Source organism: Camelus bactrianus, chromosome 14, assembly GCF_048773025.1.
Source record: "Camelus bactrianus isolate YW-2024 breed Bactrian camel chromosome 14, ASM4877302v1, whole genome shotgun sequence".
NCBI lineage: Eukaryota > Metazoa > Chordata > Mammalia > Artiodactyla > Camelidae > Camelus > Camelus bactrianus.
Window position 1 is genome coordinate 62,151,547 of NC_133552.1, and position 13,387 is coordinate 62,164,933.

General features: G+C 35.1%; 1 protein-coding gene and 1 pseudogene across 5 annotated transcripts in view; one reads left to right on the forward strand and one right to left on the reverse strand.

Annotated features, from left to right (window-relative positions):
* The window catches only part of PCCA (propionyl-CoA carboxylase subunit alpha), a 330,692-nt gene that overhangs the window by 261,372 nt on the left and 55,933 nt on the right, over positions 1-13,387 (forward strand). For 3 of the 5 annotated variants that reach the window (XM_010959668.3, XM_074378475.1, XM_074378473.1), the window contains exon 21: positions 11,537-11,590. The exons of 1 other annotated variant lie outside the window; for it this stretch is intronic. In XM_010959668.3, the coding sequence (XP_010957970.2) occupies positions 11,537-11,590 (54 nt within the window). Of the gene's footprint in view, positions 1-8,581; positions 8,744-11,536; positions 11,591-13,387 lie in introns of those variants that run through there. One more of the 5 variants, XR_012511757.1, reaches the window with a different exon arrangement.
* On the reverse strand, positions 10,424-11,492 carry LOC141579833 (large ribosomal subunit protein uL29m pseudogene; annotated as a pseudogene).

Below are 13,387 nucleotides of genomic sequence, written 5' to 3' on the forward strand. Positions count from 1 at the left end.
CGAGCATCTTACTTGAGGATATGTGGGTATTTAGCACCTATTTAGTTTTATTGCTGAATCCCTATGACATGAAAAGTAGCACTTAACATCTTTATCTGATTAGATGATGAAATTCTTGAGGAGGAAGCATACCTTTGCTTTAGTAATTAGCTCTCTATTTAGCCAATCAGATTACATTGTCTGTTGACTTTCCTGGTTTTCATTGGTAAGCCTCATGAGCTTAATACTATCCATTAATTTCTTTAAAAATAAACTGTATTTTGGCATGTACAATTATTTGGATAGTGAATTTTATAGATTACTGACTTCTTTTAATTGATCTAAATTATCTGTTTCAGTTTTGATTTAACCTTGAATTCCCACTGTCTTGTTGAGTTCCTGGTCCACGTAGAAGCTGGATGAATGACTGAGTGGATGAATGAATAGATAGTCATCTTGCATTTTTGTAATCTCAGAAATAAACCTTTCTTATCTATATCTTCATTTTTAGATTTAGACTTTTTTCTTGTAAGCCTTCATCAAATTAAGCTATGTTCACAAGATAGCTTTCTTAGCCATTTTATCAGTTCTAATCCTTAATTCCTGATCTTCCAACATTTGCAAACTCCAGATTCTTTTAGATAACATGACTCGTTGATCTCTGCAGATGCAGAATCACGGTCATTTCTGTGAGAGCAAAGAACAAGAGGGCTCCCACGGACCTGCCCACAGAAACATCTTGCTTATCAAGCACGGTTCTTTCCAGTCAAGTACATGTCTTTCCTGTTTGCCTTCTTTTGCTGTGGGGAGCACCTGAGCTGTTGAAGGCTCACGGTACCACCTATTGATGGGTATTGGCAGGTATAGAAAAAAGCCCACCTCAGGCCACTCCTCATTTCCTCTCTCTCAGGGGTTTGTACACACATGGTTTGCCCTCCCTCTCCCCAGTGTCACTAATTATTTATTGCCCAGTTCCGACCTCTTACTCCAGTATATCCACATAGCTGCTATCGTCTTTTTCTCTTCTGACTTCAGGGAAGTCATACTCTTGGACACAAATTTGAATCTTTATTAATAACTTTAAGTATAGAGCTAGTGATGCATCTGACTTGAGGAGGAGGTCGTATATTTTGAAATGGAATCATTTATAACCAAGAACTGGGGACATAAACATTGAAAACTTTTGAAGATGTTTAAAAACCCTCTTTAGAATTTTAAAAAGCTTTCTATCTATTTCTTCATCTAATAATGAAACCATTTTTCCTCAAATACTATAGTATTTGATAGTATTTCATATTTATTTTCTTTTTTACTGCTGGTTATATGCCGGCTCCTTCCTACTGTTTTCATTGCAAATGTCGGGTCGATGGGTAATGCTTTTTAAAAATATGTATTAATTGTATAATCTGAGAAACTAACAATGTTTTCTCATTCTTTTGTAGAAAGTTATATTCTAATTTCCAAATTACCAAAGTAAAAAATTGCAGAATGAAACAGATTGTCCAATGGAAATCTGAGTCATACTTGCAGCTTTATATTTCTTAGCAGCCATATTAAGAAAGTAAGAACAAGTGAAATTCGCTTTACTAGTCCATTTTATTTAACCCAGTATATCCAAAATGTTAGCATTTCTACATGAAACAACATTAAAAAATTATTAGTGTGATATCAGGAACGAAACATACGCCTATGTGTATGACAGCAGTAACACAAGTGATGGAATGACTGCAGTGAAATGTACCAAAACGATGAAATTGTGCTTAAAAGAGAAAATATATGACACTGCTTCTGTATTTAAATTTAAATAAAATTGTGAATTCAGTTTCTCAGTTGCACTAGTCACATTTCAAGTTCTCATTAGCTGTGTGTAGCTAGTTAGACAGCTCACAAACAAAACCGTTTGTAAATCAGAGTGTTTATAGAAGAAGAAAACACATTTTTATGGAAAAAAGCCACATTTTAAAGTCCCTCTTGTGTCATCTACGGTTTTGGTTTTTAGCATGTAAAATTAGGAATAGATGAATTAAATTCATTTTAAAAAGAAGATGAATTTCCCATCTAGTTGACAACCTTTAAAATTTTTAATTTAGAAGTTTAACAAAAATCAGAACCATTTCTAAAAAGTGGAGTGATTTCCTGCATGGAGCATAATTAAAAGTGTTGAAACAAAACAAAAGATTCACTGTTCTATACGTGTTAAGCTGACTGCTTTTTTCACATCCTGGTACCTTCATGCTATGGAACATGCTGGATGAATAGGACTTTTTTATTATTGCCTGACTATACTTTAGTCCTATGAAGTAATTTTTTTTGACCTTGAAGAGACTCTTCAGTTTCACTTTGAACAACTCAAATAGTTTTCGATTCCTTACAATATTTGTCTGCTGGAATTTAATATATTGTTTCTCGTTAGCATTTTACATACTAGATTTTCATTTTGCACAGTCATGTTGTTTGAACATTTGCAAGCGAGCCGACTAACTGCTATTGGCCTGTTTCTTTGTGTGGCACGATTTCTTCTCTCCACCTGCTCACAGCAGGTTGTCCACAGGCCTGAAGAGTAGCTAAATACTTTTGAAAATGTCTTGAGATCCTGCTAAGGTCTAACAATTTCCGCATTTGTGTGATGTGAAGCTATTCATAGTGTACCTTTGAAGGCTTTTTTTCTTTTTATTTCTCATATTCTTGCTTAAATATTTTCAAGAGAAGATAAATTTATTATAGATAACAGTACAAAGCTGATTGCAGCACGATTACGTTCTGCATTGAATAGGTCATTGATATTCAACCAAGTGGAACTAATTTTCTATGTTAAAGCAGACAAATTTGGAATAGTGTCACATGAATCTCATGTTATTTACTACAGAATACCAGATTAAATGGATTACTTGTGAATTGATTGCAGTGCTAAATAGATTATATAACATGATAACTTAAAATGCTCAGTGGGCCTTTGTAATATAGAATATTATACAAGCACATGAATATAATAGAAGAGATGTTATCGTGTTTGCAGATTGTGTAACTATCTGTGATATATTTGCAAATGCTTGTCCACACAGAATTTGAATCGGCTTTTAAAATTTAACCTTGATTTTCTATTTTTGAAGGAAATGAATGGATTTTCTCACCACTTCAGGGGTTAAAAATCTTATTTCCATTTTTCTGTTTTTCAGATTAAAATAACTTCCACAGTTTCTGAGAACAAACTTTAATTTTAATCATAATAAATGTGTATAGATGCTAAAATAAAACAAATATGTTAATAATATTTTAATTAAAAAATTAAATGAAGTAGCTTACATTTTTGCTTATACTTCGCCAGTACAAAAAAAAAGTGGATTTGGAAGTAATCATCTTATGTTTTTACTCCCAAAAGAAATGTTTCACATGTTTTTTAGATGTTTCTCCCCACCCCCCACCTCCTTAGAAGTAATTAGCTGTTATTTTGTACTATATGCATGTGATTACTCTAGAGTCATCAAATGTAATCTGAAACCATCTATTTAGGATGTATAGGATATATAAATATATAACTTAGAATAAGTAGAGTTTGGTTTTTTTTTCTAAAGAAGTAGGAAATGAAAGAGTAATTATTAACCATCTCCTTTTCACATTCCTGAAAACATCAATTACAGTTACACATCTTAGAAACAAGCCCACCAGTAGAACAGAAATAACGCCTTTCACTGTGCTTCACAAAATGTAATCACTATTTAACAGCTAGGATGTATTTACAACTATAATTTAAAATATTAATTTTGATGCGAGTCTACCTGCTTTTGTCATGTAGTCTAGAAGCTTAGCCATTTTCTTGTCTCTAGTGGCATGTGTTTTATGATTTAGAGTTGCTTTTAAAAATGTAATGGGAAAATGTCTTTCTGAATCCCCTCCCCCAACATACACACATACTTTTTTCTCCTCTACTATCTGTTAACTAGAAAATTATGTTTTAGTAGCTGCCAGAAGAAGAGGATTTTGCATAGTATAAACACTGATTATAGTAAACATGGAAAATAGCACAAGCAGCTGCACTGGAGACCGATAAGACAAATCCCGGAGTAATGGCCTTTCAAACGTGTTATCAAGTCGGAGATCAGTGAGGGGGAGAAAGAAAACTATTACTATTTCTTCCTCTTACTGTTCAGTGAGATTACTTTCAAAGGTGAAATTGTCTCTGATTTTAGGGAGTTATTTTTGGGACATTTTATTTTGTGAATGTTTTTGCTTTTTTCTGAGTGAGCAATCTTGCTAATTTTGTGTGAATTTGATTCTAAAAAATGTTGTAATTATTTTGTTCATTAAGTCTTACTTCTTAAATACTCTTTTCCTTAAAGAAAGAAAAATGAGTATATTTTATAAATGTTGGAGCAGACTATAAAATGAGAAAAGAAGGACGTTTTTATCTAGCTATGAAGTGCCACTTAAAATAGGAAAAGGGGTAAAATATTTGGAGAAAATATTTTAGTAAGGACGTAGTATGTTTCGTGAAAGTGAAAGTTTTAATTTTTATTTTACTTTCCTTTTTGTTATTAGCTTTTCAAGTGGTCAGTTCATATTTGTTTTGGCATGCCTCAGATTCATTGTATGCATTGAGTACTTTGTTCTTTGTGGATTCTAAAACTGAATTGTCTTAATCCTAGACTGTGGGAAAAGTGTGTATTCCTGTTTCCTGCACAGAAGTAAATTCCAGTTTTGAATGAAATTTTACTCCCCTTTTTTTCACATCAGTTCTGATTGCTAAGCTGTGTCAGGTTTGGGTTCTTTCTTTCTCAGTGCAAGTGTACAGACTGTGGTAATTGCGGTGGGGAAAAAAAAGTCTGATACTTATTATATATGTAATTTTAACCTGCTTTAAATTTGAACGCAAAGTTAAGGGAAACTTATTGGTACTTATATCTATGGTCTACATATTCATTGTTATAATTTAATTGTATCTTTAATGTGAAAATATAAGTTTCTAAACCTGTTTACATTTTTCATATTGCAAAATTACTTCTGTTTGCCTAGGAATCAGTCCAACCCTTGTAGCGTAAGGAAAAGGAACTATTATATATATATTTTAATGTCCCTTACATAGGAAGTAATTCCAATATGACAGAGGCAGTGTTCTAGACTCTGGAGATACAGCAGTGACCAAGACCTACATTGCAGGAGGGGGATGTAGATACCAAACACATAAACACATAAAAAAGGTAATTTGAATACTAAGATGGTCAATTAAGACTGTGACAAGATAATTAATAGAAGGTGATTAGAGGAGGTGGCTTTAGGTAGGGTTGTTAGGATAGCTGAATAGCTAACACTGAGCTGAGACCTATGAGGAAAAGAAGGAAGCCATGCAAAAATCTGAGGGAAGAAAGTCCCATGTAGAAGGAATGGCATGTGCAAAGGCCCTGAGACAGGAACAATTTTAGTGTGTGTGTAAGTCAGAAGGCAGGCCAGTGTCTCTAGTATAGTTAGGAGAGTGGAAAAAGATAGGAAGGGACCAGATCATACAGGGTCTTTGTAGGCCAGAGAGTTTGGTTTTTATTTGATTCCTATTGTGAAGTTTTTGGAGGGTCTTGAATAAAAGAATGATATGATGTGATTTAAAACCACTGCTGTGGGTAGGATGGCACATAGGGGACTGTTGTGGAGACAAGGAAATTGTTTATATGATCACTGCAGTCATCCACATGAGAGGTGCTAATGATAGTTCAGACAAGGAGTTGACCAAATCCAGCCCACTGCCAGTTTTTACACTACTCACAAGTTGAGTGGTTTTTAAAAGTTTGAAGGTATTGCATTTTAAATGGTTGGAAAAAGTTAAAAGAGGAATATGTTTCATGACACATGGAAAGTATATGAGATTCAAATTTTAGGTCCATAAATACAGTTTTACCAGAACACAGCCACATTTATTTATTATCTGTCAGTGGCTGCTTTTGGGGTTTTTGTTTTAAGTAGATACTTACTGCCTTGATTTTCTCTATCACAATAGCAGTTCAGTAGCCTATGAGTTTATTGTGATTTTTTGACTCAGGGCTAAGACTGAAATTTTTCCCAACAAAAAGAACTGTCCTCAACCACTGTAATGGAACATTGAACAGTGAATGGCTTTGGAAATTAGCTTGTGCTGCAGACTTGATAATATTTCTTGATGAGTTCAACCTGAATTGCTAGACAAAACAGCATTTACATGCAGAATGCATACTGTGCTAAAGTAATTATGACAACAACTAATGTTTGAGGCACAACTAATGTCAAGCTGCTGTTTATATATCCTGGGCTGTCAACAGATTAAAACAGGAAGTGGACTATAGTTCCAGCAGCATATTTTTCAAATCTCAATGCAAAAGCAAAAGAAATTTCCATATTTTAAAATCCATATAACTGTACAATTGAGGTTCTTCCATTTAACCTTCAATTGGAAGTGATTAAACTTCAACATGATGTTATGCTAAAGGCAAATATCAAGAGAAGGATCTAACAAAATCTGGCACTTAGCAGGAAAAATTTGTCAACCCTCAGCATAGACTAAAATGGCAGCAGTGGAGATGGCAAGAGGTGAACTGATTTGAGACGTGGTTTGGATGTAAGGCAGAAAAGACTGGCAGATGGACTGGATACTGGTGTAAAGGAAGTCCAGGAATTAAGGGTGAACACTCGAGTGAATGATGGTAATATTTACTGGGATGGGAAGGCTAGAGGAGGAGCAGGTTTGGGGAGGCAAATCAAGAATTCTGTTTGGACTTGGTAGATTTAATATATGCATTAGATATCCAAATGTTGATATCCATTTAACAATTGGCTATATGAGTCTTAAACTCAGAAGACAAATGGGAGTTGAAAACATAAGTTTGGTAGCCATATGCATGTAGATTTTCTCTGAAAGCATGGAACTGCCACATACAGAAGATTGAAATTGGGCCCTTATGTTATACCATATACAAAAATTAACTTAAAATGAATTAAAAACATAAATATAACACCTAAAACTTTCCTGGAAGGAAATGTAGGCAAAAAGCTTGATGACATTGGACTTGACAGTGATTTCTTGGCTGTAACACCAAAATTATAGGCAACAAAAGCAAACATAGACAGATAGGACTACATCAAACTTAAAAAAACATCAAAGGACACAATCAACAGTGTGAAAGGCATCCTATGGAAGGGAGAAGTATTTTCAAATCATATATATGATAAGGGATTAATATCCAGAATATATAAAGAACTCCTACAACTTAACAACAGAAAATTAAATAACCTAATTAAAAAGTGGACAAAGGCCTTGAATAAACATCTCTGCAATGATGATACCCAAATGGGCAACAAGCCCATGAAAAGATGCTTGGCATCACTAATCAAAAGAGAAATACAAGTCAAAATCATAACAAGACATCACCTCATACCCATTAGAATGGCTGCTATCAAAAACAAAGTAACAAGTGTTGGTGAGAATGGAGAAACTAGAACCCTTGTGCGCTGTTGGAAGAATTATAAAATGATGCAACTTCTATGGAAAACAGTGTGGAGTTTCCTCAAAAAATATAACCATATTACCCAAGAATCCCACTTTTAAATATATATTCAAAAGAATTGAAAGTAGGGTCTCAAAGAGATATTTGCACACCCATGTTCATGGCAGCATTGTTCACAGTAGCCAAGCAGCCAACATGTCCATCGACGGATGGATGAATAAACAAAATGTGGTATATACATACAATATACATACAGTGAAATATTACTCAGCCTTAAAAAGGAAAGAAGTCCTGTCACATGCTACAACATGGTTGAACCTTGAAGATGTTATGCTAAGTGAAATAAGCCAGTCCCCAAAATACAGATATTATCTGAATCCATTTATATGAGGTATCTAAAGTACTTGCTAATGTGGTCGAATTCATAGAAACAGAAAGTAGAAAGGTAGTTAATAGGGTCTGGGACGAGAGAGGAATAGGGAGTTATCATTTAGTGGGTATGGAGTTTCAGATCTGCAAGATGAAAAAGTTCTGGAGATGTGTTTCAAAACGATGTAAGTATACTTAATGCTACTGAATTGTACACTTAAAAATGGTTAAAATGGTAAAATTTATGTTATTTTTTAACCACAATAAAAGAAAAGTTCCATTAGTTGAAAATCATAAGAGCCAAAGCAGTTTTTAAAAAGAAACACAAAGTTGGAGGATTTATACACCCTGACTTCAAGACCATGAAACAGCAGTATCAAGACATTGTAGATAGAACAGAAGAGAGTCTAGACATAGATCCAGATATAAATGATCAATTGAATTTTGGCAAAAGTGCCAAAGAATTCAAAAGGAAATTCTCTTAAATTGTGCTGAAACAACCGAATATCCATCTGGCAGGAGAAAAATGAACTCATTTATTAGACAGCAAATCAGTGGATTTCCTTGAGGTGGGGACCAGGTTTGGACTGCAAAAGTGTAGGAAGAATCTTTTGGAGGTGATGGAAATGTTCTATATCTTGATTGTGTTGGTGTTTCTTTTTTTCACAATTGTCAAAAATTAGAGAATTCTGTACTTTAAATAGGATGCAGGGGGTTTTGATGCATGAATTATACTTCCATGAAGTTAATTTTTTAAGAGTTGGTTTCAGGGGATGGAGGGAGAAGCATGGATCTGGATGAGATCACACAGAGGAAGAGTGTAGATGGAAAGAGAAGAAGGCTGCGGACTGGGTCGTGGGACATTCCAGCAGTTAGAAATTGAATGAAGAGGCAAAACTGGCAAAGAAGGCCGAGAGAGAGCTGCCAAGGAGGTAGGGGGAAAACCTGGAGCGTGAGATATCCTTGAAGTTACAGTGTTTGAGAAAGGGAATCATCAACTGTTTATAGTGCAGATGAGTAAGGTAAGGACAGAGCTGACCACTAGGTATGGCGAGATGGAAATTTACTGACCTTGACAAGAGTGATTATAGAAAATTAGTGGGGACAGTAGCCAGATGGTTGTGAATTTAAAGGAGAATGGAAAGTGAGGATGCATCAGAGACCATGAAGATAGACAACTTTTCAAGGTGTCTTGCTTTAAAAGGAGAAGAATTGGGATAGCTTGCGAGAAATGTCTATGGGAAATGTTTTTATTCTTTGCATTTTATTTATTGAAGAAAGTGAATCATTTGTCCTGTAGAGTTTCCAATTCCAGAATTCAGCATCTGATTGCATCCTAGTGGTGTAGTTCAACTATATGCTCTTTCTCCCATTTCCTATAAATTGATGCTTGGATCTAGAGGTATAATCAGATTCAGGTACCATTATCTTTGGCAAGACTGGAGCATGAGTCTTGTAGTGTACCTCCTAAGAGGCACATACTCTGTGGTCTTCCTCTGTTGATGCTCAGGCTTAGGTCAAAAAATTCATTAAGGTTTACAAAATGATGATATTCTAGTTTTGCCATTTAAAAAAGTATAGCAGCTTTATTCATAACTGCCAGAACTTGGAAACAAATAAAATGTCCTTTAGTAAGTTAATGGACTCAAACTTTTGGAACATTCAGACAATGGAATATTATTCAGTGTTAAAAAGAAATGAGCTGTCAAGCCATGAAAAAGTCATGAAGGGTACTTAAATTAATTTTGCCATTCTTTCTTCATTTATTACCTAGAATAATTCTTTAATGAGTAACTCCACCTCAACTGCTTCTTAGGTATTTGCCTAGGAAAGACAAGCTCAATGCTTGATCCTTTAACTTACCTGTTCGCAAAGAGTTGGTTCCCTATCATTATTCGAAAGTGATTAAATTAATACTGGTTTTGTTCTTGGTATCCTTTTTTTAAAGCAATTCTTTTTTGTTTGTTGTTGTTTGCCGGGGGAGGTAGTTAGGAATTAGGTTTATTTATTTAATGGAGGTACTGGAGGTTGAACTCAGGACCTCATACATGCTACGCACACACTGTACCACTGAGCTATACCCTCCCCCGCTGGTATCCATTTTGAACACATGGGTTTAAATATCCTTGATATGTCTTATTCCATTGCAGGACATCCTTACTGATGGTCAGATGATCCCATCTTTGGGCCAGGGGCAGTTTGTTCAAGTTGGTTCCTGAGTCTTTGATAGCTGCCTTGCTTTTTGATATGATAAGATATAGCAGCCTCATTTCTGCCTCAGACCTGGGTTCAGCTACTTTTCCAAGAAGCCTTGATTTCTTTGAGTGGGAAATGGCATATGTAGACACCTTTCCTTCCCTTCCCTCCCCTCCCCTCCCCTCCCCTCCCCTTCCCTTCCCTTCCCTCCCCTCCCCTTCCCTTCCCTTCCCTTCCCTTCCCTTCCCTTCCCTTTTTCTTAATCCTTTCTAATAAAATGGGAATTTAATATATACTTCATACCTGATTTTTTGGGACGGTTTCATAGAAGCCTCACTACCTCCAGAATTAGCATGGCATATTAACACTTAGACTAATTGATAAGTAAATTATTATTTGACTGAAAGCACAAATTTGTTATAAACCTCAACATATATTTACTTTTGTATATAAACTGTTATCTAAGAAAAACAAAATGGTAAATTAAGAGCTTAGACATACTAGACAAGGCTTTAACTTCTAGGCTTCAGAAAGATGTGGGAACTTTTTGAAGAAATTTTACTCGACACTTTTCTTCCATGCTCAGTGCAGGCTTGCTTTTCAAGTCTCAGTCTGACAAAATGTTCCACATAGGGCGCTACAAAGGGTCATTTCCTATTGTAGCTGTTCCTTATGTGCCAAGACAGAGGCCGTCTCGAACTCATGCCTGATGATTCTTCCAAAGATGTCTTTTATCCAAGCACCAGGTCTGGCTTTTTCTTGAGTGGTCTGAAGGAGCCTTAGGGCATCTTCTTTTTCCTGGACAACTTTAATGCGTCCATGGAATCTAGCTAGTCCTTTTCCTAACTGTTCTGGACTTGGCATTGGCAGTCTCTGTCACTTAGCCTTCCATTCTATAGTTAGGAGCATGTGTTTTTTTATTTTTTTTGGTAGGACACACCAGAGTTTATGTATCCCTCCATTACTTAGGTTCCTTAATTGCTGACAGGTCCATGAAGCTCCAAGTTTCAGTTTTTCTTCCCCCTTTTCTTTGGCTCATCAAAAATTCTTCTCATCCTTTCCTTGACAAAGTGATATAAAGTAATCTATGCTGATGAAAAGATGTGACCTTTGGTGTATTCTTAAGCAACAGTCTAAGAAAAAACTGCAGTCTGTGCTAGCTGGGGCCTGAGGAGTTACTGATGACTTGGAAGCCTTCTGGGGAGCTGAGAGTCTTCTGCAGAGAACAGCCAAACTGCACCAGTCTACTTCCTGTCTCTATGGATTTGCCTGTTCTGGACATTTCATGTTAAATGGAATCATTTAATATGTTGTCCTTTGTGACTGACTCCTGTTGTAGCATATATCAGTATTCCATTCCTTTTTATGGCCAAATAATATTCCACTGTATGAATATACCATATTTTGTTCATCCCTTTATCAATTGATGGACATGTGGGGTTTTTGGCTATTAGGAATAATGCTGCTATGAACATTCATGTACATGTGTTTATGTGGTGAAAATTCTTTTTATGTCTTTTTTCCCCCAGTGTCTTTCTCGAGAAGCTGGTGGCAACATGAGCATTCAGTTTCTTGGTACAGTGGTAAGTATGAAAGAATTATTATTTTGTATATTCTCTTAATTTACAGAGAGAAAAAGTTAACTAGTTTTACCCCATGATTTGAACTTGACTTCACCACGGTTTTATTTTTCTATTAAATGAGATATCTTTGTATAAGAAATGGGATCTTTACTGTGTGGGGAAAGTTTCCATGATAGAATAATTTTAGCTGTTTCTTACTAGAGAGAAAATAGCTTTAAAAATTATTTGCAGTTTATTGAGTATTTTAAGTGCTTTTTCTCCCATTTTGAATAAAAATAAGACTATTTTATATAAAATGCTTTTGAAAATAGTGACCTTAGTGGTCTGTGGGGTTGGGGGGGTTGGGGTTTTTTTCTCAGTTTTCCTTCCAGCATGTTCTAGTAGGTCCTTTTGAATCCACATTTCTAATGAAATTGAATCAAAATTTTGTGTCTTGATTTTTTTCACCTAAGATCCTATTAATCATTTCCCATAATTATACTTATATGCATATTTATAAGCATCATTTTAATGGAACTATATTTAGCATTCTGGTGAGTAGATATGATATATTTTACTTATCCATGACTCCCAACCATTAGGTATTTAAGTTACTTCTAATTTTTTTCCATTACAAATGGTGTTTTAATGAACAACTTCATGTGTTTTGCTTTTTTGATAGTTTGAATTATTTTTAAACATGTATAAGATATTTTCAAAAATATATGAGATATGTTTCCTCCTAAATAGAGTCAAAACCATGAATAATTTTATAGCTTAGTATACATGTTGCCAATTGTTTCTTAGCTCTTTAGAACACCACTCATTGTCTATTAGAATGACCACTTTAATTAAATGAATGATTGTTTAAATTCAATAGTGCTTGATAGGGAGGGTATAGCTCAGTGATAGAGTGTGTGCTTAGCATGTACAAGGTCCTAGGTTCAATCCCCAGTACCTCCATTATAAATAAATAAACACATACATACATACATATGTACAAATAAAGCTAATTACCTCCCTCACCAAAAAATTTTTTAAAAATTCTATAATAGAGTGCTTTACAGTTTCCAAAAGTTTGACACAGATTATTTCATATAATCCCATAACTCTTTATTCCTACCCCTATATTGCTCATCCCCACTCCCTCTCCCCACTGATAACCACTAGTTTGTTCTCTTTATCTGTGAGTCTGCTTTTTTTTGTTTTACTCACTAGTTTATTGTATTTTTTAGATTCCACATATAAGTGATATCATACAGTATTTGTCTTTCTCTGACTTATTTCACTTAGTGTAATGGCCTTCAGGTCCATTCATGTTGCTGGAAATGGCAAAATGTTATTCTTTTTTATGGCTGAGAAGTATTCCACTGTGTACGTGTATGTATATGTGTGTGTGTGTGTGTGTGTGTGTGTGTGTATACACCACATCTTCTTTTTCTATTCATCTATTCATGGATACTTAGGTTGCTTCCATATCTTTACAGTTGTAAATAATGCTGCTATGAACATTGGGGTGCATGTATGTTTTTTAATTAGTGGATTTTTTCTTCATACCCAAGAGTGGAATTGCTTAGCCATATGATAGTTCTAGTTTTAGTCTTTTGGGAAACCTCCATGCTGTTTTCCATAGTGGCAGTACCAATTTCCATTCCCACCAACAGCGTACGAGGCTTCCCCATACTCGCCAACATTTGTTACTTGCGTTCTTTTTGATGGCCATTCTGACAGGTGTGAGGTGATATCTCCTTGTGGTTTTGATTTGTGTGTCCCTGATGATTAGTGATGTTGAACACCTTTTCATGTAGCTGCTGGCTG